Source organism: Melanotaenia boesemani, chromosome 13 (assembly GCF_017639745.1).
Source record: "Melanotaenia boesemani isolate fMelBoe1 chromosome 13, fMelBoe1.pri, whole genome shotgun sequence".
Lineage (NCBI taxonomy): Eukaryota > Metazoa > Chordata > Actinopteri > Atheriniformes > Melanotaeniidae > Melanotaenia > Melanotaenia boesemani.
The window spans coordinates 30,409,781-30,434,729 of record NC_055694.1 but is presented as its reverse complement, the minus strand read 5'-3'; the positions used below and the strand labels follow the sequence as shown (position 1 = coordinate 30,434,729).

Sequence of the window (24,949 nt, the reverse complement as noted above, 5' to 3'; positions counted from 1 at the left end):
CCACATGAAGATGACAGTCATGTGAATAGATTCGTTCTCCGTGGTGTTAATGCAGAATTCATCCTTCACTCACATTTTCCAGTTTTTCCTATACCAGTGTAACTTGTCTCTCAGGGCCTGCGCTTCAGCTGCACTCAAAGATGTTGCTGCTTACTTCACAAAGGAACATGGACAGGTGGCTGTGAGTACGAGGACAATGACAGTTAAACACATTTTATGTTTGTGAAAGAAAAAATTCTGATTCCTGCTTCTTAAAAGTCAGATGTTACTGTCAGAACATCAAAGGTGTATCAAAGGTATTTTGGTATGTTTTCTTTCTGCTCAGATTTTGGTCACTGTAAATGTATATGTCTGTTTTTGTGCCATACAGGTGTTTGATGCTACCAACACCACGAGAGAGAGAAGGGTGGTCATCAATGCATTTGCAAAAGAGAGAGGTTATAAGGCAAGAGACAAAAGTTCTACACAAGACTTCTAACTAAAACTTAAATGAAAATATATAAACACGACTTGGATAAATGTGCATTAAATGTCCTGCTAGCAGCTTATTAGCGGAAATCAGCATGCCAAACTTATCTGGATCAGTTCAAAGGTGACATAACCTGTTTGTAAAGCATACTGTTCGAGTTGCTTTACAAACCCAAAGTCAAAAAAGTTGGGATTCTGGTTAAAATGTAAATGAAACCAGCCTCTTGTTGCTCCTGTTCCTACTTTCTATAGGTGTGTTGTTGCTATCAGATTCAAAATGAGCTCATATTTTCCATGAAATCATAAAATGTCCAGTTTCAACATCTGATATGTTGTTTGTGTTCTGTTGGTAATTAAATATGAGTTGATTTCTGAATCATCGTTAAATTCTGTTTTTATTCACATTTTACAGAGTCTTGACTTTTTTGCATTATCTCTGATATTTAGGGATTAAAAAAGCTTAAATAATTCATTTTTAATTACAGTTAAATTTGGAATTTAATGGGGAACCTATTACCTGTAAACAGAGGTTGTTGGAACAGATAACGACTTACTGGCTTAACTTCTTATGTACAACTATGTCAACGCTCTCACCAAGCATGGTTTTGATTTCTCATCCAGCATTCATAAAGACAGAAATAAAGCACTTACTTAAATCCTCAAACTTCAGGTCTGAATACTATTGTTCTAGCATCAGCTGCTCTCTATGACTAGCTGGCTCTGCTTGGAAAAAACGGACAACTTGAACAACTTGTCACATTTGTTGGACACAGAGACAATTTTAATCTTTGTAAAACATGAAAAACACCAAACGTGTAAATCTGTGTAAATCTGAAAGTGTTTTTCTCAATGAACTTTGAAATGACTTTTTGTTTGCAGGTCTTCTTTGTAGAATCAATCTGTGACGACCCAGAAATCATTACAGAGAATATCAAGGTGAGAATCACATTTCATTCCGACTGAAAACGGTCCGATCTGTTATTTCTTCATAACTGTTGGCTCGTGACAAACTAGAGCCATGACAACGTGGCAGAGCTAGACTTTAAAACATGAGGGGCCAGAAGGTGGGCCAGACTTTATCAGGCGGGTCATGTAGTAATAAAGGAAATAATTACGTTCCTTTCTCTATAACTGTTGTGATAACTGTGATCACATTAGAGAGACATGAGAATAAAACGTCTTTAATAATCTGGATCACCAAGTGGAAATATTTGCAGCAAGGTAAAAAATACTTTGGGGGTGCATTATGTGGAGCTTGATGTGGTAGTAGGGGGAGCAGTTCTGGTTTACTGGATCCTTGTGTCGCTGGCTCCACATTCAGAGCTGTCGGACTGCTGGTACTGAGGCTGGGGTCTGTCCGGCCTGATCTGTGTCCTTCCTCTTTACAATAAAATCTGAAATACAGTATCTCCCTTTTTCTTCATTCTTATATCTTCCTATAAAAAATCCAACTGGTTACAGGTTATGTTTCTCTACATTTTCATGCTGTAGCTACTTTAAAATCAACTAGCAGCCTTTCTAGCCTCCTGTTTGTTTCCTGAGTGAAAATGGATGAAGTAGCAATGCCTTAGTCAGCGCTAATTAATGCTGTTGCTAAAGTACATTTTGAGCATCGCTATAGTTTATTTTCAGCTCTAATGTGAAACGTTTGATTAACTGAGTTAATGTGTAGTCCCTAACACTACACATTGACCTAAACTCACTGAAAACTAAACACGACATGGTTTCCCCACATTATCCTAAAATTAATCTAGCGCTAGCATATGACTAGAAGCTACGTAGCACTGCTTCACAGCTTTATGCTAACATCAGGTTAATAGTCTTACATAACATAGTCTTACATAACATAGTATGTATTTCTCTTCTAGAAATGTGCAACCAAATCTCAATTTTTTATTTTTGTTTTTCTGTCATCTTAAAGGATGACTAATTAGGAAACAACTCTATCATTTTTTTTTCCTAAATGGGTTTTCATGAGTACATCGCAAATACTTAAAAAACAACCATTTGGATAAAATATTCCTTCAGACTGGCGTCCTGTCCAGGATGTACCCTTCTTGCCTACTAATTGCTGGGATAGACGCCAGCTACCCGCGACCCTGAAATAAAATAAGCATTATAGGAAATGGATGGGTATTCTCTTCACAGCCATCACATTCATGGATGCCATTTTACTGGTTGTCATGGTGACGTGTAAACAACAGCACTGTGTCATTTTCTGGCGGTCTTCAGGCTGTAACATAACTTGGTTTGGATCAGAAAATGATCATGTCTGAGGCTGAAACAGTTGCTCTCATGCCCAGCTGAGGTCACATGATCTGCCTACATCAGGGATGCCCAAGTCCAGTCCTCGAAATCTACCATCCTGCAACTTTTATATGCAGCCCTTCTTCAAAACACCTAAATCAGATGTCATCTGCATGTCATTGAGCTCTGCAGAGGCCTGGTAACGAGAAGGGTTGTATCTAAAAGCTGCAGGATGGTAGATCTCCAGGACCGGACTTGGGCACCCCTGGCCTACATGAACAAACACCACATGGGCACATTTTGAACTAAAGAAGCTCGGCTGTAGTATCTTCCATCAAATTCTCAAACTTATTTATTTCTTTTTTTCTTAGCAAGTAAAATTTGGAAGTCCAGATTACATTGATCGAGACTTTGATGAAGCCATGGAGGACTTCATCCAGCGCATTGAGTGTTACAAGACAACCTACACACCTATAGATGATGAGAAAGACAGGTAATGATTTTACTTTCGGTGTGATCATAAGAAGGTGAAAAGATTAGATTTTGGGACATTCTTAAAGTCTGCTCTCTTCTGTGGCGTGACCTTGATCAGGAAGCTGTCCTACATCAAGATTTTTGATGTGGGTAGTAGATATCTAGTGAACCGGGTCCAGGACCATATTCAAAGCAGGATTGTCTACTACCTCATGAACATCCACGTCACGCCGAGATCTATCTACCTGAGCCGCCACGGAGAGAGCGAGCTTAACCTGGTGGGGCGAATTGGTGGGGATTCAGGCTTGTCCCCGAGAGGACAAAAGGTGTGTAGACCCAAATGTAATAAACATCTTTTGTTTTAGAAGAAACAGAACACAAGTTGTACATGGTACATGGTTTAAAAATCCTCCCCTTTTTTCCTCAGTATGCCAATGCTTTAGCTTCCTTCATCAGAGGACAGAAGATCAAGGACCTGAAGGTGTGGACAAGCCACATGAAGAGGACCATCCAGACCGCAGAGACTCTGGGAGTACAGTACGAACAGTGGAAGGCTCTGAATGAGATAGATGCTGTGAGTTTATCTAGTGCATCACCACTTCTCAGATCTTCTTCCTTCAGATGATCTGTGCCATGCTAATGGTCTTGGTGACTGTAAGTCAGTTATTCTACCACTCGGACTAAAGCTGGAAAAAAAAAATTATGCTCAGTCCTGGTCCTTGAGGGTCGATGTATTTAGAAGGCAGGTTTTAGAGGTTTCCCTGCTGCAACACATCTGATTCAGACTCAGACTTGTGCAAGCTCAAACCTGTGCAGGGCCTGATGTCAAGCTCTCTGGCCTCAAGGACCAGGATTAAGAATCCCTGCTCAACTACAAACCATCATGGCTTTTTATACAAATATCACTGACTTCTTTAGCAGCTTCATCAATTTAAGAAAAAAAAAGTCCCTTCAGTATCAGGATGCCAAAGCTTTAGCTACAGAGTTTTTAGCATGAATATGGGTGTTGTGACTTTTAAGGTTATACTGCAGAGTGTTCACACTTAGAAGTATCTAAAGAGCTCAGTTGTTGCATAGCTGATGTTTACTACTTTCTCTTTAAGGGTGTGTGTGAGGAGCTGACCTACGAGGAGATTCAGGAGAATCTTCCAGAAGAGTTTGCATTGAGAGACCAAGACAAGTATCGCTATCGTTATCCAAAGGGAGAGGTAGGTCCTACTCTTGGCTTCTTTACTCTTGTGCTCACCTCAAATTTTCTAACCTCGTAGCAAAAATGTACATTCACATTAAAAACTGTTATATTATCAAAAATCACTTGAACTAAGTCAGACCTCCTCCAAACTACCAAACAATCAACCATTTGAAAACTGTTTACCCTTTAAATTCCAGTTTGATTGTTTGAATAATTAATTATTCATTAAAAACACTCAAAATATGAATTACTGTTTACTTTGTAAATATCTGGGGGATGGGACTTTGGAGGCATTTAGAGCCCTGAATATGTCGTTGATACTCCCTCTGGTATCCTTCCTGGTCAAAAATGTCTCACTGACTTCCATTAAAATAACATATTTTAATTTCACCGTCATTACACTTAACTAATTATTGAAAATTCAAATAATTAAGCATTTAAAGGGTTAAAATCCTAAAAGTGATTAAAAGTTTGGTAGATTTGGACAAATCGGAAGTTATTTATGGGATTTTTTTTTAAGCAGAAGTAATATTGATGTTAGATGATTTTATAGCAGTTTTTTTTGTGTGTGGACATTTTGGCTGTGATGATCACCACAAGGTTAAAAATATATCTGTGGGAGAAAAAGACAACGAATTAAAAAAAAAAAACACTGAAAGAAGAACTATTATATAAATTCATGTAATTAGCCCTAAGAGCCAAAATGATCACCAAATTAAAAAAAAAATAAAGTTGATTAAAAGGAAAAAATGGCCGAGGTGGGCAGAATGGTCACGTATTTATGTGCAGGACTACTGTTTAACAGAAAGTTCATAATGTTAATGTCTCAGAGTCATTTTTAAACAGAAGATAGCCAAAAAATAGTTAAGAATAAAATGTACCATGAATTTACAGCTGTGTTCACACTGACCAGTTTTAAGAGATTCTGATTCACTGAATGCATTAATAATGCAGCTGGTACCATGTAGAGAGGGCTCAAACCTAAAGCAGCTGTTATGTGCTACTTTACAGCTGCACATCATAGATTATACTTTTATTTATTCTAGTTACTTAATTTGAATTAGCAACAGAACCAGGTCCTCAGTGGGATTTTGAGAAAAAAAAAATTGTTTTTAGTTTAATTTCTGTCCATTGCAAGAACTATAGTCAGAGCTACAAGAATGCAAGAGAATCAGAATAAAATCAGGTTGAGGCCATTGTTAGTACCTAAAGTAAAGATTAAATTGGTTTGGCTGGCTGCAAAATGAATTTGTGTCTTTCTAGTCCTACGAGGATCTTGTCCATCGTCTGGAGCCGGTCATCATGGAGCTGGAGAGGCAGGAGAATGTTCTGGTTATCTGCCATCAGGCTGTGATGCGTTGCCTGTTAGCCTACTTTCTGGACAAACCTGCAGGTACTGAAAAAACACATGCAGCCTCTGCAAGGACTAAATTTTTTAACTTGTTTAAATTCCCCAAATGCTGTGATTTTCTTTTTTCTCTTTGTGAAGAGGAGCTTCCGTATCTCAGATGTCCTCTTCATACGGTGCTCAAACTCACCCCAATTGCTTATGGTATGTAAACAGTACCAGAGTGGGACCACTGACCACAGTGTAGAAACCAATTATACAAATTTCTGCATGACAGTCTGGTTTTTCCTTCAATTGCAGGCTGTAAAGTTGAGTCATTTTACCTCAACATTGAAGCTGTCAACACACACAGAGAAAGGCCAACAGTAAGTTTCTGCAGCTTCTATCATTTAAAGACAAACAATATTTTAGATATTTCTCCGTTTTCAGTTTGTCCAGAAAAATAATAATTTATTTATATAAAAAAACAAACTGTTTGGCATTGGCAAGATCAGGCAGGTTTTTCAAGGGCGCAACTTTTTCTTACAAATGTGGCTCCATTTGAAAGGGAAACACTTTCCAGCAGCATCAGCTTTCTTACCAAGAAGCTTTGTTACAACAAAGAAATAATCCATCTCTCATTTACTGACTTTTTGTGCTAAGTTTTTATTTTTCAATCTGTCAGCCATCCCTAAAGTTCTGTTGGCCCTGCGGTAGGCTGGCGATTTGTCCAGGGGTGTATCTGCCTATCGGCTGCTAATTACTGGATTTGCTTTCCTGATTTTATTTTATTTTGTTTTGTTTTGTTTTGTTTTGTTTTGTTTTGTTTTGTTTTATTTTATTTTATTTTATTTTAGTCTGTTTTTTTAGTTCTATTTATTCTGTTTTAATGTATTTATTATTCTTCATTTTTTTACCTCCTCTCTAGGTTTTCCTCTCTGATAGCGGTACTTCAGTTACAAACTAAACTACATAAACTTCCAGTTGTTTTCTTTTAGTTTTTGAGTTTTGAGCACAAAAGAGAGTTTTGAAAAACAAAGAATGAATTAATGAGAAATGTTTTTGAAAGAACAACACATATTTTCATTAAGCTGACAATTAAAAACAGTTTAACCCTCAACATTTTCAAGTTATCCACATGTGAGGAACATGCTGGTGGATGTGAGCTTCAGTATCTTGTCCGAGGATACTTCAACGTGGAGCCTAGAGAAGTTAGAGATGTAATGAAAACTGTAACTTCTGACTGTGAGACAACTTATCCACCTCTGGTCCTACAATAAAGTCTGCAAACATGACAAGACACTGGTCCTAAACACACCTCCAAATCCAAAATGGACTCAAACTTTTACATCAACAAACATCAGTGGACAAAAACTCTCCAGGACCCTCCCAGTAATAAATAAATAAGAACTGAAAGAGTCTTTATAAGATATTAAAGTACTGTATATTCACAAGCTACGATTTCTGTAAAGTTGTTTCACAAGCGATATTATCCTTAAAACATATTAAATTACTCTTTGTCTGATTATGTAGTTACAGTAACAGAAACGTTATGGAGATCTCAAATGTTTGCTCTTGTAAATTTGTATTAAAAGAAAATTTGATTATTCAGTATTATTTCCAAAGATGTATGCTTCATAATTTCCTTTTCATTTCAGTATTGGTTTTATTGTCTTTGCAGAATGTTAACACCAACAGAGACACAGAGGAGGCTCTGCAAACTGTTCCAGATCACATATAGAAGCTGTTTTTGGAGAAATGGACTTAACTCCTTCAGCCTGACTGAGAGATCCAGTTTCATGTTTACCGAGCAGAAACAAAGGATAAGGAAGACAGGACGGGAAGTGGACCAACATGGACATCAGCTGGTCCTAGTTGTCTCCAGAGTCTGTGAAATGTTCCCGTGTCTTTTCTGACTGTTTTTGGTTTGATTTATTTATTATTGTTTACATCTGATTTATTGAAAGAATAATATTAAAAGAAAAACGTTGAACAGATTGTTGTAAACAACAAATGATAAACTGAATATATTTGGGAATCAGAACCATGGACAGCACCAGACAAACAATGACTGAGGATCAGAAATCAACCCCGGATGGAAAATGTTAATAATAAAAAGCTTCCACGAATAAAAACAAAACATACAAATTTAAATAAAGGGGATGATATCTCTCCAACATAAGTTCTGTTTTTCTGCTTCCAGCAGGTCTCTGAGAAATGCGTTGAAGGGAAAGAAAACTGACATCAGGGAGAGATTTAGGAAAATATTCAGGCTTGAGAGCAGCAAGGAAGGAGGAGGAGGAAGAGGTGGAGAGGGAGAAGTAGGAGGAGGAGGAGTTTTTCCCACATAGTGGAGCAGAGGTTAATAATCTATCATTTTTCTCAGACCTGGAAGGTCGTAGTCAACAGAAAGGAGATCGCGACTCTTGTTGAATCTTTTCCTCCTCCATCTGTTCTTCCTTCCTGTTTTTTTTTTTTTTCTTTTCTTTTCTTTTCTCTGTGTTTGAGTGAGTTCACCTGTCGGACATGTTTCTGTTATCAGAGCATATTTTACCTCAGAATCTGTTTCCTCTGAGCTGAGCTGGAGGAAAAATGTGAATTCTGTTTTCATCCGTCAGACATCTGCAAAAAAATCCTGCAAACATGGTGTTTTTTAAGCTTCAGTGTGTTCTAGTTTGCCTCGTTTTGTTTATGGAAGCAGGATTATCAGAGGATTATCAGGTACATCTTGGCAACAACATTCTTTTACAGGTGAGAGTATTTTTGTTATTTTATTTTACACAGTTCTGCTGTGTAAACTTTATTTGTTCTTCCAGATAAAAATAATTATATATGAGTTTGTATCTGGGCTCATTAAAACAAAACAGTTTATAAATTCAGATTTTATTGATGTACTCGTTGCTAATTGTTGTTGGAACCTGAAATAAATTCAACCTTATTGAAAACAAAACAACAGTGAGTCTCTGTTATACTAATTCTAAATCATTCCTATAATAAGTAAGTTTCCATTTGAGGGGTCTCTGAGCTGTTTATGTTTAAGTCCCCCTGTTGGACAGGATATTTGGTCATGTATTGACACAGTGTGTGCAGAATTAACTTTGGAGAGCAAAGCCTGGTCTGATGTGTGTACAGTGAAAGCATTTATTTCCAGTTTCACTTCCCTTCATTCATTCATGAATAGTTTTGATTCAGAGTGTTTTCACACCAAATTCTGACCTCACTCAGGAAGATTGTGAAAGATTACATAAAAAAGGAGCATTTGAACACACTCATACTGACTGATTGTGCTCTGCAGCTTTGAATCATAACATTTATTGATAGTATTTCTTACAAAGTTTACCCTTTATTTTACTTGCTGTCTTGTTTCTTTTCCAGAGAGTAAAACGTCAAAGCAAACCAACCAAACCAGTGGTAAGTATCAACTGTCAAATAATCAACTTATTGTTTACTGGAGCAGAAAATAGCAGTAAACTGTAGCGAGATGCTGACAGACACAGAAACAGCCTTCTTTCTTCAGCAGCTCCTCGGTGGCTTCCCCTCAGTTTGCTTCGGGGTTAACATACATAGAGAAATCCTGTCTGTATGTATGTGGACGGAAGTTTCTACGGCTTTCTGAAATAGCAGTGAGTTGGGGGTTTGATGTTGCTCTCTACCTCCTGCCCCTCACCTTGCCCTGCCGGAATGTCGCCAGCTCTTCCCAGATTGATCCCAGCAGGCGCCAGCGTTCCCCATGTAAACACAGGGAGGGTGGAGACGCCACACGGGGCAGAGCTTGAGATGGAGGAGAGAAAGAAAAGAATATTGATGCCTTTTTCCTCTGTCGCAGAGTGGTGTAATTCAGGGGTGTCCAAAGTCAGTTCTCAAGGGCCGCTGTCCTGAAGGTTTTCATTGTTTCCTGCTTCAACACACCTGACTGAAATGAAATAGATCCAACATCCTATTAAGTTTTGCACAATGACTCATTAATTTGAGTCAGGTGGTTTTGGAGCAGGGACACATCAAAAACCTGCAAGATAGTGGCCCTCGAGGACCGGAGCTGGACATCCCTGGTGTGGTTGGTCAGGGATTTTTTTAAGGAACAGAGTAATGTCAGAGGAACAGTGTGCCATCAGAGTGTAGAGCAGGGATCTCAAATTCTGAAACTCTTGGGCCACTTTCCTACAGGTTCTAAATGTTTCTTGTTGCAACACATCTGATTAAATTCAAATGGTTCTCCAAAACCTGCAGGAAACTGGGCCAAGAGGTCTGAAGTTGATCATCCTTGTTATAGAGTGACTTCAGGATGTTACAAAGTGAAATCAGGGTGTTAACAAGTGATGTCAGTGGAAGAGAATAATGTAAGGATGTTACAGAGTGATGCCAAATAAACAGAGTAATGTCAGGGTGTGATAGAGCAGGGCTGTTAAGTTTAATCCTGCAGGTTTTCAATGTGTCCCTGCTCCAACACACCTGACTCCAGTGAAATGGATCCAACATCTTACAAAGTTCTGCACAATGACTCATTAATTGGAATATGGTATGTTGGAGCAGGGATACATGGGGCAACAGTGGCTCAGGTGGTGGAGCGGGCCATCCCGTGACCAGTCAATATGTTGTTGTGTCCTTAGGCAACGCACTTCACACTCTTTGCCTCCAGTGTCGGGATTGTTGGTGTATGAATGTGTGTGAATGTTTGATGTAGCTTGGAGAGGCCGTTGGCATAGATTGGCTGCCACGTTTCTATCAGTCTGCCCCTGGTTGGCTGTGGCTACACATGTAGCGTACCATCACCAGGTATGAATGAGGAATGAATGAATAATTATACATAAAATATAAAGTGCTTTGAGTGTCTTGAAGAGCGCTAAATAAATCCATATATTTAATCCAGAGGATGTTACAGAATGATGTCAGAGGAACAGAGTGATATCAGGATTTCACAATGTGCAGTCAGGATATTAGAGTGATCCCAGATAACAGACATAACTGGGCTGAATACAGGCTACTTTTGGCACTTATGGCTCAGTTACGTTACTGGCAGTGTTGTGTGGGCCAGAATTGGACCAGATGTCAGTTGCCAGCCTGGTTTGTGGTCAGATGCCATTTGCTGGATGTGGATTGTGGCATGTATTTTGTGAGCCAGAAGGGGTCCTAATACGGGAAGCCTTTATTATGGCAATTTCCTTATAGGCAACATGTGATGGTCATGTGGCTGAGCTTTGGCAGCTACACTCATGTTTAGTCAATGCTGTAAGTCAAGACCAAATTTTTGACCAATCAAAAAGGCAAATTTGGGCCAAACATTTTTTGCTATCTGGGATGTCAGGATGTTACAGTGTGACATCACAATGTTATATTCTCAGGAACTTAATTCAGAAGATTAAGTTAAAAGTTGCCGTGCATGTTTTTAACCAGGATTTAAAAGTGTCTACATTTGGTGAAAGTTGAATTTCCACTGGCAGTTTGTTCCATTTTTTACAGCATAACAGCTAAATGCTGCTTCTCTATGTTTAGTCTGTACTCTGATTTGGACTAGCTGAGCTGAGTCTTTGGATCTAAGAGCCCTGGTAGGTTTATATTCTCGTAACATATCACGGATGTTCTGGGATTTGTAAACGATCAGTATGGTTTTAAAATCTATTCTTGTGACTGACTGGAAACCAGTATAAACTGGAAGCCTGTGTAAAGACGTTAAAACTGCTGTGATGTGTTCAGATCTCTTAGTCCTGGTTAAAACTCTAGCAGCAGCATCTGGACGAGGTGCAACTGTTTAATGATCTTTTTGAGAAGTCCTGTTAAAAAAAACCAGTACAGTAGTCCAGTCTACTGGCTATTAATGTATGGGTGAGTTTCTACTTGTCTTTCTGGAAGACAAAAGTCTTAATTCTGTTGATGTTTTTGAGTTGGTAAAAAGCTGTCTTAGTTTGAATGTCGGGTCTGAGCCTATCAGCGCTCCAAGGTTACAGATTTGGTCAATGAGTCTCAAGATGTTCACCAATGCTTTGAGGAACAAAGTGATGTGAGGATTTTACAGTATGATGTGAAGATGTTATAGACTGACATCAGGGTGTTACAGAATGATGTCAGAGGAACAGAGTGACAACATGATGTTAGATTGGCATCAGGATATTACAGAGTGATGTTAGAGGAAGAGTGATGTCAGGATGTTGCAGTGTGACATCTCTGGAACGGAGTAATGTGTCTTTTTTTTCATTAAAAACTTTGCCGGCTTTCTCTGTGAAGAATCCTTCATGAATCCCAAACTTTACTGCTTTCTTTTGACTGATGTCTGTGTTTGTTATGTGACCAGCTGAAGGTGACAGAGTACCACGTGAGGTGTTCAGTGGTCTCCAGATATGCCGTGACCACAGTCCAGAGTTCAGTGTGGAATCAGCTCCCCATCACCAAGGAGGCAGCCTTTGAGGTGGACCTACCTTCTTCTGCTTTCATCTCCAACTTCAGCATGTAAGTCAGTCCAGCCAAGATGACCAGTCTCTCTCTGTTAACTACAACATGTTTTACAAGATGATATGTCTGACATTTTTCTTTTATAAATCACATAACATGATATTAAAACTTGTTAAAGTCTACAAATTCTGTTTTTTCCTCATCTCATTATCATTTTGAAGGATGTTTGACTGCACGCAGGGAAATAACTGTAGTAACATTACCGGTTACAATTACTGACATTAGCACAGACATATTATTTTTTGCCCGTGAAATAATATTTTCTTGCTATCTAAGGGGAAGTTTAAATGAGTAGAAGTAATGTTCTTGTTGATGGGCACAGTCCAGGAATAAACCTTCAGAGGAACTATGTAAACTCTGGTCCAGGGAAGATGTATAATCTGATTACTAAGAGGGGTGGAAACCACTCTCCTTTAAATATGCTAAATATAAATAAAAGAAATGAGTCCGCATTCCCAGAGCTGGATTTGGGAGTGGAAGCAGGTCAGGAGGGGGGGGAAGCTGAGGGTGAATGAATACAAGGCTTTGTAAATGTAAGTCAGACAGTGAGGAGAGAAAATGACAGAAGTTTGACTAGTTCCCCTTTTCTCCCCCACATAGTTTACTAAGGCAACCTGCCAGGTCAGAAACACTAAACACACACACACACACACACCTACTGTATGCATGCATAGCTTCATGTATGTTTCATGTACGTGTGAGTTTGGAGATCAAATTACTTTTTAGAAACATAATTCTTCAAATTTGTCATTTTTCTTCATGTACTTTCACATACAAACACACACACTGTTTTACATATGTCCTCTCTCAAGCACACACATACACACACTCAAACCTATATGGCCTTCTTCGTATCACCTAGAGGGAAATATTTGTGGTGAATGTGCTGCGTTGGTTCTTTGACATTTCTGTGTGTGAAACTAAGAGGTCTGTGTTCTGTGTGAAGGTCACTGATGTTCAGTCGTACCTTCAGCCAGCCTCACATGTAAACTCCTCCTCCTCCTCCTCCGCTCTGTGCTCTCAGGTCACCCAAACACAACCTCACTTCAGGACCGATTTTTTGTTTTCTGCTTTGGATAGGTTTGTTGGGAAAACGGGAACTTAAATTATTACCTGATCATGTGACATTAAAGATGATCGAAGTGTAAGAAGTGTTCTGTGTGAACTGGGGTTTTTTGTTGGGATTTTTCTGAGAGCTGCAGCATTCCCATGGCGCATTGGCAAGATCGTTCCTCATTACTGATGTTTTTAGAGGGAAATGACTCTTTTCCATGTTCCCTGTTTCTAAACACCCCCACCCCACCTTCTTCACGTGGTCTGAACTCTGTGTGTAAACATCTGTTTGTGAAGCAGCTTTGTGACTGCTCTGGAAATACAAGAAGTAAAATAAAGTCCATTTGGATCAACAGCTCAGTGGAGCCGCTGTAACATAATCTGGTTACTGTAAGTCACACAGAGAGCTGTTTCTTCCTCCACCAGAACCTCCAATGGGAAGGTGTATGTGGCCCAGGTGAAGGAAAGAACTGCGGCCAGGAGAATTTACGATGCTGCTAAGAAGCAAGGAAAAGCAGCCGGACTTGTTGCCACCAAGTCAGTTTTTCCTACATATTTAGTGACAACAGAATAATGTTTCACATCTGTTGTTCTTGGTTTAATGTGACTTTTTCTTCTGGTGTTGCAGAGAAAGGGAAATAGAGAAGTTTCGAGTGGCAGTGAGCGTGCCATCAGGAACTCAGATATCCTTCCTGCTGTCCTACGAAGAGTTGCTGGCTCGTCGACTCGGCTCTTATGAGCTCAGTTTGGGTCTGAGGCCTGGACAACTTGTGCAGAACCTCACGTTAGATGTTAGTATAACAGAAAGGACAGGCATTAGTTTCATTAAGGTCCTTCCTCTGAAGACAAGTCGACTCCTCTCCAACACTGCTCAAGGTAAACTCTGTTGGATATTGACAAGGATATGCAGGACTGTGCAAATGTCTCAATAAAGAAAATTACTCTTGTCTTGACTGTCTTAGTTTTTATGATGAAGTACAGCAGATCCAATATCTGGTGTCCGTCATGTGAAGAGGAGTTAAGGTTAAATATCTCTCTAAAATCCTCGGTTTATACCGGGTCATGTTGCTGACCTATTGACAATTAACAGAAAGCTACCACAGGTTGTGTTAACACAAGTTGTGTTAGCTTTCTGTTACCATCTCTTATGTTATTGGGTCGGTTTTGACACTTAAATATCAATCATTGAATTTTTGTCTCACCTCTTGGTACCTTGTCAAGCTTCCTTATTCATGAAAATATTGTTTTTAATGTTTTTGATGTGGGCCTCTGGACATTTTTTGTAAGTATATCCCTGGTGTTACAGGTCAATTTCAACCCATATCCATTTGATTTTAAGAAAGAGGCAAAAAAGTGTTGTTTTCAGCACCTTTTTTTTCCTTCAAGGTTTTTCACAGCAATGACAACTATTTTAATGACAATGGCTTAAATAGTTCAGACATGTCACTGACTCCTGTCACAGCAAACCTTATGATTCCAGGGGTCATTTTGATGACAATGGCAGCAGCTGCCCTGCCATGTGCATCATGAGGCAGCAGATTTTACCATCTTTGGACTTAACTCATTCAGTGGTAGCATCTTCATTAGTGGTGACCTCCTCATCAGACGCATCAGATGTGTCTGTGTCTTCTGGATGATACTCTACATTGTCGTCCTCAGAAACCTGCTAATCTGTATTGCTTTGTTGCTCTGTGTTCTCTTGTTCATTTTCACCAAAAACTTTATCCAAAAGTTGGCTCAATGAAAATATTCTTCTCATTTTTGCATGCTACAGAATCTATAATAGAGAGGGGTGTATTGATACTCTGAAGTCTATATGTCCATATCTGCCAGTCACATTATGGGATTCAATACTTTTTTGAAGATCAAGATACAGTACAACTCTTATGATACAAAACATGCTGTTTGTTTTAATTTCTGAGAATTTTAGACAATAGCATTGAGTAAAATGTCTCAGTTTCATCATCTGAAATGTTGTTTCTCTTCTATTGAGAAGAAAATATGGGTAGATGGGATTTGGAAATCATTGCATTCTGGTTTTAGTTAAATTTTACATTTCAGAAACATTTTGGAATTGGGGCTATAGATAAAAAGATCAATAACGTATTTGGCCTCTATAAAACAGCTTGTCTGTCCACAAGTAACTGAATCTGCAGAAAATGAAAACTGAGTCATACAGGCATGAAGTTAACCACCTGTTACCTCCTACAGGTGATAACCTGCCTCCCGTCTCCACTCATGTTGAGCAGAGCACCAACTGTGCCAGAGTTTACTACAGTCCGACTCCTCAGCAGCAAAGCAGCACCTCATCCAAGGGTCTGTATGCTGATTTTGTCATTCAGTATGATGTGGACCATAAAGACCCCATGGGTGATGTCCAGGTCAGAAGCTTCTTTGTATTCTGGGCTTTTCATACAAACTGTTGTTCCATAGTATCAATGTGTTTCTTTCCTCATCTCCTTTCAGGTGTATGATGGCTATTTTGTACATTATTTTGCACCACGAGGACTTCCAGTGGTTCCTAAAGATGTTATATTTGTCATTGACGTTAGTGGCTCCATGATCGGCACCAAGATAAAGCAGGTAAAGTGGATCAATCTTACGGACCTACAGTGACTTCAACAGCTTTAAAAGAAGTGAAACATCTTAAAATCTGTTAGTTTCCTTACAAAAACAAAATGAGTGAATGATTTCACTGATTTCTGTCAGTAGACCAAACAGGCCATGACCACCATTCTCGGAGACCTTAGAGAAGGAGACCACTTCAACATTGTCACCTTTTCAGACAAGGTTCACACTTGGAAGAAAGGCCGAACAGTGCGAGCAACTCGGCAGAACGTACGGGAAGCCAAAGAGTTTGTGAGGAGGATAATTGCAGGAGGATGTGAGTGAATATTTGATTTGAAGCCTCATGTTTGATGATTAATATATATATATATATATATATTAACATTGATTGTCTCCATTTCTCTCCACTCTTGAACCAGGGACCAATATCAATGCAGCTCTGCTTTCAGCTGCCCAGCTTGTCAACCCTTCATCTTCTGGATCCTCCAGCCCGCTCACATCTCATCGTGTCCCTCTGGTCATTTTTCTTACTGATGGGGAAGCAACTATCGGAGTGACATCTGGTGACACCATTCTAAGTAACACCAGGAAAGCACTGGGCTTGGCCTCTCTGTTTGGCCTCGCCTTTGGAGACGATGCAGACTTTGTTCTCCTAAAACGCCTGGCTCTGGAGAACCGAGGTATAGCTAGGATGGTATATGAAGATGCAGATGCTGCCTTGCAGCTGAAGGGTTTTTATGATGAGGTGGCCAGACCGTTACTTTCAGACATCCAGCTGTCTTACTTGGATGATCAGGCGTTTGATGTCACCTGCTCACTGTTTCCAAACTACTTCCAGGGGTCTGAACTGGTCGTGGCAGGGAGGGTTAAACCAGGGATCAGAGATTTAAAGGTCTCAGTGTCAGCGTCTGACTCAAAGCAGCGCATCAAATTGGAAAATGACTTATTTACTTCCCACAACAAAGGAAATGGGAGTATAGACTGTTTAGGAAGTTTAGAAGGGATCTCCAGCTTTGTTCATCGTCTCTGGGCCTATTTCACCATCAAAGAGCTGTTACTGGCAAAACTTAATACCACTGACCCTGCAACTCAAAGGTTATTGGCAGACAAAGCCACCAACCTCTCCCTTAAATATAATTTTGTAACACCAGTCACCTCTTTAGTTGTTCTTAAGCCAGATGCAGATGAAACAACCCAAACTCCAACCACTGCAAAACCCACAACTACTGCTACAACAACCACAACAGGGACAACCACCATCACCAACAAAATATCTGCTGCTGGATCTGCAAAGAAATCCAGCTCCCCATCTAAGTCCAGGCCAGTCAAATCAAAACCAGACCCACCTCAGTCACCTCCAAATACCCCGAAGCTTAAAAAAAATCCACTGCCAGCTTCCACAGTAGAAACGATGGCTTCGCCATCCAAGAAAACAACCACAACATCAAGTCCCATCAAAACTGCCTCAGGACCGATTTCTGGAAAAAAGCTCTCTGTTTCCCAAAGCGATTCTAAAACGGCCTCTCCTCCTCCGGCTGGGAAGAAATCAACCTCTCTGCTCGATGCTCTGAAAGCAGCACAGCCTCCTGCACCTGGAAAAGTTTCCAACCATGTACCCAATGTCATGAAAACAACCACAGCTATGTTAACATTCCCCACAGTCACCTCACAGCCCATCAGTCCATCCAGAACCGATCCTGCAGCCCTGCCTGGAAAAGCATCAACCCAGCAGTCTGGTCCTGCTCGGACGGGGACGTCCTTGGAGGTAGAGAACAGCACTTCATCTGCTCCAGACCTTCTTCAGCCTAAATCCACCTCTGCCCCACTCAAGTCATCATCTACACTCAGCAATCCCACCCCGACACCTGCTCGAGTCCTGGAAGACAACAATATAAACCTGGATGTCAACACAGACCTAAAAATCGCCACCTTGGTGTCGGCTACCTTTGCTCCTATGCCTGGAATAACAGATGGATCGAGATTGTGGGAAGCGGCTGGCCTTCTGGGTGGGTTATATGTTCTCATCTGTAGTGCACTGAATCAGAAAAAGAAAAAAAAATTTGTTCATTGATGCATTTGGAATATCAAAGAAGTGAACAGTCATTTCTAATTATACTTTGTTTCTCTCATAGATGTTTCTACTTCTATCCAGGTTCAGCAGAAAGGTAACTTTTCCCCTCCTTACCCTTTTCTCTGCCCTTTTCCAATCCCATCTCCTGATTACATTCATTAAAAATGATTAGGCTAAAATAAATCTCAATGTAAATGAAAATTTAATAAGGTTTTGCATGAATATGTTTTTTTTTCTCAAATATTAAATTTGGAGGAAAATTAACAACCCCAATTGCAAAAAAGCTGCGTAAAATGTAAATAAAAACAGAATGCAAAGATTTCCAAATCTCATCTCCCAATATTTTATTCTCAATAGGAAATAAACAACATCATTTTATCATTTCATGGAAAATATGATCTCATTTACAATCTGATGGCAGCATCATGTCTGTAAAAGGTTGGAACAGGGGCAGCAAAAAGCTGGAAAAGTAATTGGTACAAATAAAAAATAATTTCGAGGAGCATAGGACAACTAATTAGTTTAATTGGCAGAAGGTCAGTAACATGACTGGGTATAAAAGGAGCATTTCAGAGAGGCAGAGGCTCTCAGATGTAAAGATGTACAGAGGTTCACCAACCTGACACAGACTGGGTCTAAAAATTGTGAAACAATTTCAGAAAAATGTTCATCAATGTGAAATTGTAAAGACTTTGAAGATCCTACCATCTACAGTGTATAATATTGTAAAAAATTCAGAAAATCAGGAGGAATCTCTGTGTGCATGAGACAAGGCGGTGATGGTGGTTATCTTGGCATCCTCAGGCAGCAGTGAAATTAAATCCAGACATGATTCTTTACTGGAAATCACTTCATGGACTCAGGGAGGCTTGCAGGAATCACTGTGAACACAGTTCACCCTGAAACCCACAAATGCAGGTTAAAGCACTATCATGCACTATCATGCACTATCATGCACTATCATGCAAAGAAGAAGCCACAAGTGAACAAGATTCAGAAACACCACCATCTTCTCTGGACCAAAGCTCATTTAAAATGGTCTGAGACAAAGTCTGTTCTGTCAGATAGATGAAAATTTGAAATTCTTTCTGGAAAGCATGGACAGCGTGTCCTGCAGACTAAAGAGGAGAGGGAGCATCCAGCTTGTTATCAGTGGACAGTGAAAAGCTGCATCTCTGATGGGATGGGGCTGCATTAGTGTCTATGACGTGGGCAGCTTCCACATCTGTGAAGCTCCATCAATGCTGAAAAGTACATGGAGGTTTTAGAGCAACATCTGCTCCATCCAGACAACGTCTCTTTCAGGGAAGGCCTTGCAGATTTCAGCAAGACGATGCTGAACCACATCCTGCATCCATCCCAACAGCATGGCTTCACAGGAGAAGAGTCCAGCTGCTGAACTGGCCTGCCTGCAGTCCAGACTTTTCACCAATACTAAACATCTGGAGCATCATGGAAGCAGAAATCCAGCAACCAAGGTCCAGGACTGTAGAGCAGCTAGAATCCTGCATCAGACCAGAATAGGACAACATTCCTCTCCTAAAACTCCAGCAACTGGTCTCCTCACCATGCTAAACATCACCCTGGAACTACTTTTTACAGATGTGTTGCTGCCATCTGATTCACAATGAGCTCATATTTTCTTTTAAATGGTAAAATGTCGCAGTTTCAACATCTGATGTGTTGTTTATGTTCTCCTGGGAATAAAACTTTGGGTTGATGAGATTTTTTAAATCAATTAATTTTTTTTAAATTAACATTTTACACACAGACACAATACAGCTATTGGATAATTTTTTTTACAGTATCAGTCAAACGTTTGGACACAGACACCCACTGAATCTATTTAAATCTATTAAATCTAATGGGTACGTGTTTCTAAACTTTTGATTGGTACTGTACTTATAGGACATAAAATGTTGTGAATCTAACTTGGAGAAGTGATCTTATATTCTCTCTCTTTTTTATTAGATATTGACTTTGGAAAGGGTGAGTAACATTGTTGTGCTCTATGAAATCAATAACCAGTTGGTGACCTCTGACCCTACTTCCTAACTTATTTCTTCTGTTTCCCAGACTATGATGCAACTTATGACTATGACTACGATTTCACCTGTAAGTTTTCTTTGTTTTGGGAAGTTTGAGGAAATTTTCCAACTTTTGAGGTTTAAGACGTTTCAAAATTTGAAATTTATCCATTTTTTATAGATACACTGGACATAGAGGACGATGGGTCATATGGTGAGGACTTAGAGGAAACGTTTATCACTGAATTTGTGGAGGTGCTGTGAATGCACTGCCACACATGTGTAGTCCTGTCATTGTTTCAGTGCTTGGAAGTGAGGAGGACTGTCCTTTAGTTGAATGTCTTATGCTTTTAGAATCTCCATCCAGACAGAGCACTGTGGGGGTCTACCCATCAGGTTAACAGTCTACATCTCATTTATTTGCTTGTACCTTATTTCAGGACTTTGTCCTGCGTTTGTATTTAGCCTCAGTATTCTCTATTCTAGTTGATGGAGATCCTCATTTTGTCATCAAACTTCCGAAGCTGCAGCAGAACCTGTGCTTCACAGTAGACGGCCGAGCAAACAATGTTGTCCGACTGTTGGAGGACCCAGAGCAAGGTAAACACATCACTACAATTTCTTATTAACATGACAAATGTGCCCTTTACTAAATGTTGGGGTGTGTCCCTTCCTCTTCAAGGGATCATTGTTGATGGCCACCTGATGGGAGCTCCTTCCAAACAGGGAGCAGAAGGCCGCTCTCGTACCTACTTTGACCAGCTCACAATCTCCTCAGCCACTGGAGGCTCCGGTGACTTCATGATCACACTGTCTCTGGATGCTGTGGTGGTGGAAGGTGAAGGACGGGACACCCTACCTGTCAATCAGCAGGGATCTGTGACGAGGCAGGGGGTGACCGTCACTGTGGACAACCATCAGAGCTGCTGGATCCAGTTGGCCAGGGGTGTGCAGTTCCTCATCCTGTTCCACTACTACAAACACCCCAGCTACCTGCAGATGGCTCACCTAGGGTTTTACATCACAGATGGACGGGGACTTTCAGTCACAACCCAAGGTTTGCTGGGTAAGAAGCTAGGTTTGTTGCATAAGAACCAGACAGGAAGGGAAAAAGCTAAACTTTTAATAATATTAATAACTCCTGGTACTGTTTACCTCCTCTACTCCAGCCCTTCAGCGTAGCATAGGTCAGGCATCTGCAATGTTGCCCGTACAGAAAAACCACATGTGAAAAACCTACAAACCCCCTGTGATTCACATATGAATCATGTGTGAATCACATGTAAACCATATGTGTCAACAACACATGATCTACATGTGATTCACATCTTCTTTATGTGTGTTTTTCAAATTTGGGCCACATGAAAAGATTCCAAGAGGAAGGGAGAGCAGGAAGCGCTGGGCAGACACAGAGTAGACTCATCCCCCACAGGTGCAACACCCATGGGTTGTTCCATCAATGTTCTTTTTACATTCATCCATAGATCCAGTTGGCTCATCTTGTTTCATTTTGCCTCTAAATGCCTCCATATCGTAACACAGAAATTATAGATATACTGGGCTTGTCATGCTGCATATGCAATAAATGCATTAAAAATGTTAACACAATTAATTATATAAATTACTTACTGCCATTAACACATTATTTTGGAAAGCCTTAATAATAATAATAATAATAATAATAATAATAATAATAATAATAATAATAATAATAATAATAATAATAATAATAATAATAATGAAGAAATCACATGACAAGACATTACAGGAAAAAAAAGAATCAATACCAGGAACAATGACTGACAATGAAGATAATAATAAAGGCAATAATAGTAATCCTTTAATTTACTAATTTCACAGAAAGATTTAAAGTGCAATAAATTGCTCCATGGCCTCAAACAGATTATTATACATGGTGATCGAACAAATGAGTTGCAGTACTGTTACTTTTTATTTGCTTTCAGGTCAGTTTCAGCACGCGGACATGAGCGTAACGGTGACAAATGATCATTTGGATGGAAGTGATCATCCAGCAAAGAAGGAGGAGATCATAGCGAGGGGGGTCCTCACGTGGGGATCAGAGCTGATACCAGTAACCCTGCAGGAGAAGATGCTGAAAGACTCACAGCAAAAACACCACCTTGGCAGATGTTGGGTGGTGCCAAAGGCGGAGATCGAGAGACTGCTGGGTCACTCCTACGAGAGCTATGTGGTGAACCATGTGGAACTGTAGCTGAGTCAGCTCTCCATTTTCATTAGGATGCTTATCAAAGGATGAAGCTGAAATAAAACATGAGATTCAATCAGGAGGACAGAGTTCTGTAAAACAGGGGAAACTGGCTGTTTAGAGGCTGACATGAAGGCTGCAGGAAGCTGCTCCATTGTAAGATGGAGTTTCTGTTCTCTTCTCCACAGACTGCAGTGAATCTGTGTTTTTTATTCGTCACAGAGACATGATGTTCTGCTGGTCGCATGGCAACCAGAAAAGGTTCATCCATGCTGCAGCTCCAAAACATCTTCAATACACACCGTGCTCACAAGCTTTTTACAGGATTACTTTATATGCCATTAACCAGAATATTCTGTAATTAGTAAATCTTTATTATTCTGTAAGTTTAGTACAAATGTAAATAAAACATTAGAAAATGTTTTTTTAGAAGAAAAATGTTAAAGAATGATTAGATGATTGTTTTAAAAATCATAAAATGTCTGAAGTCAAGCTTTGAATGAGAAGTTTTAATGGTATCACTAGATTGAAAATGGAAGAAGCTGAAAATCACTGAAGATGATTTAAACATTTAAATCTATGTTAGAAATTTATTGAAAAATATTTAATAATTTTAATATTATAACATGTGAAAAAGCTGATTGACAGTATTAATCTCATTGTTTAGGCATTTGAATCATTTCAATATTTCCAAATATGTTAAAGTAATTGTGTAATTGTGCCTGTGTGTGTGTGTGTGTGTGTGTGTGTGTGTGTGTGTGTGTGTGTGTGTGTGTGTGTGTGTGTGTGTGTGTGTGTGCATGAACAGTGTGACATCCTTGGTTGATGTTGTTATGACCTACTGAAGTCTAAATTAAAAAAAAAAAAGAAGCTTCAATCAATGATGTGGAGACCAGATTTGCCAAAGGAAATCATCATATGCTTCTATATATTGAGCAGGACCTGTGAGTTCATATATTTTTATCTCCTGAGCAGACCTATGAGTTCATGTTTATACACACTGAACAGGACCTGTGAGTTCAGATATTTTTATCTCCTGAGCAGACCTATGAGTTCATGTTTATACACACTGAACAGGACCTGTGAGTTCAGATATTTTTATGTCCTGAACAGGACCTGAGAGTTATTCAGCGTCGTCATGGCGATAAAAGTGCAGGATTCTGTGTCAGGCTGAAAAAGCCCTGAAACTAGCCTTCAGCCTCGTCATTATGTAAAATAACCATAACGCCTGCTGTGACAAGTTTCACATCGTAGGAACTACAAGGCTTTACCAAACAGACCAATGAAGTCATTTGTTTCTGTTTAAAAAATGTTGAAATTACAGCAAGTTTAAAAAAGGTGCTTTGGAGAGAGATCATTCAGGTTTGGATTCTGATTCATTCAGATTAATGTTGACTCCTATTGAGCTGATGGTGGATTATTCTTGGTTTCTGAGGCTCCTGGGACAAAATGTTTAAGTCTAATGGTTATGAAATTTACAGTGGCAGAGAGTGTTTTGATGGTTAAATTCTCCTTGTACTCCACACACTGTAGACACAGGCAGGTCAAAGATAGTTTTTCTCTGAATAATTTCTTATCTCGGTTCTAGCTCTGAGAGTTCCAGTCCATAGCAACCTAAAATAAACATGAATTTTACTGAATTTAAAGTTGATTTTTGGATCTGGATTTTTGGGAAACTGTTAAAAGATATCACAAATCTGAATGTCAACTCATTAGTCCAGTGTCTTGAGAATATTTTGTGAAATATTTGTGGAAATTAGAAACTTTTTGCAAATGACTATGTGTGAAGGAATCTAGTGGGTTCCCTCCATTTTAACCAAATTTCATTTTTTTTTTAACTGCAGATCTTACTTTTAAGCAACCTTCAATTGAATGAGCTGAATAGTTTGAGTTTTGAATGGTTTTAATATGTTGAAGTATACTGTCGCTATGAATGTTAAAAAATCTACTTAAATGGAAAAAAGAGTGATTAGGACTGATTATGTCAAGATAATCCTCCTAAAAACCTGATACAAAAAACACACTTCCAGGTTCCAGGTTTGCCATGTGCTTTTTATTTTTCTATCATTTCATTCATAGTTTAAGTCACTGTATTTGTTACACAAGACATTAGGCATTGTTCACGTACTAGTGATCAAACAAGGACAGAAAGTTTTCTACGACTCAGCCTGAACTATTTCTTTCACCAATTTTAAGGGATATTGTCAACAGTGGTTTTCCAAGGCCATACTGGCTGAAGATGAAAACAGTACAACCACACATGAGGCTTTATTCTCAATAAATAAAAAAGAGAGGACAGTATGAAATGCTAAGGAAGGGTGGAGTTCAGGAGGGCATTCCAGTTTTTATCAGACGATTCCAGGATGAGGATCTCACGCATTGTGGAATGACGCTGAGTGTTTCTAATGAACGCTAAAGGAACAACAAAACATGGAATGATCACTCAGTAAACATAACACAGCAAATTAAACAAAAACAACACTTTTATGATCTGTTTTATCATTAGACGGTAAAACTAAGAGCATATTCAGCGTATGATGTCGACCTTTCACAGGACGTCAGCACAATTAAAATAAATAGAACAATAAGACACGTCAGCATCCGAACCCGAGCTGCTGAGGGATCAGTTTGGGGGTCAACACTAACAATCTGGTCTTCTTTACAAGCTGAGCCACAGATGAATCTGGCTGCAGGGTTGCAGACATATGAGGACCCCTCGCCCATCAGATCACACACCACAGACTTAAACTTTTTCCAATCACAGAAACGGCATTTTTGGCACCAGACCGACCTGCCGCGAACTTTTAGTTCAAACAAATTTTTCAAATTTTCCAGTAGGGTCCAAACATCT

The 24,949-nt window shown here is 39.5% G+C and overlaps 2 protein-coding genes across 5 annotated transcripts in view; both read left to right on the top strand.

Moving 5' to 3' along the window:
* Positions 1-8,636, top strand: part of pfkfb1 (6-phosphofructo-2-kinase/fructose-2,6-biphosphatase 1) — a 32,121-nt gene extending 23,485 nt beyond the window's left edge. For all 4 annotated transcript variants that reach the window (XM_042004403.1, XM_042004405.1, XM_042004402.1 and 1 more), the window contains exons 4-14: positions 115-181; positions 371-445; positions 1,348-1,404; positions 3,087-3,208; positions 3,308-3,515; positions 3,617-3,763; positions 4,293-4,397; positions 5,645-5,774; positions 5,871-5,933; positions 6,030-6,094; positions 7,390-8,636. In XM_042004403.1, coding sequence (XP_041860337.1) covers positions 115-181; positions 371-445; positions 1,348-1,404; positions 3,087-3,208; positions 3,308-3,515; positions 3,617-3,763; positions 4,293-4,397; positions 5,645-5,774; positions 5,871-5,933; positions 6,030-6,094; positions 7,390-7,449 — 1,099 coding nt within the window. In that variant the 3' untranslated portion in view covers positions 7,450-8,636. The remainder of the gene's footprint in view (positions 1-114; positions 182-370; positions 446-1,347; positions 1,405-3,086; positions 3,209-3,307; positions 3,516-3,616; positions 3,764-4,292; positions 4,398-5,644; positions 5,775-5,870; positions 5,934-6,029; positions 6,095-7,389) is intronic.
* itih6 (inter-alpha-trypsin inhibitor heavy chain family member 6) lies at positions 8,352-23,627 on the top strand. Its single transcript, XM_042004428.1, has 17 exons — positions 8,352-8,459; positions 9,084-9,119; positions 11,995-12,149; positions 13,632-13,742; positions 13,834-14,081; positions 15,417-15,586; positions 15,672-15,788; positions 15,918-16,089; positions 16,193-17,779; positions 17,906-17,938; positions 19,816-19,833; positions 19,921-19,959; positions 20,053-20,085; positions 20,226-20,267; positions 20,358-20,471; positions 20,554-20,937; positions 21,836-23,627. The coding sequence occupies exons 1-17, from the start codon at positions 8,352-8,354 to the stop codon at positions 22,102-22,104; spliced, it is 3,636 nt and encodes a 1,211-aa protein (XP_041860362.1). The 3' UTR covers positions 22,105-23,627.
* The last annotated feature ends 1,322 nt before the right edge of the window (positions 23,628-24,949 follow it).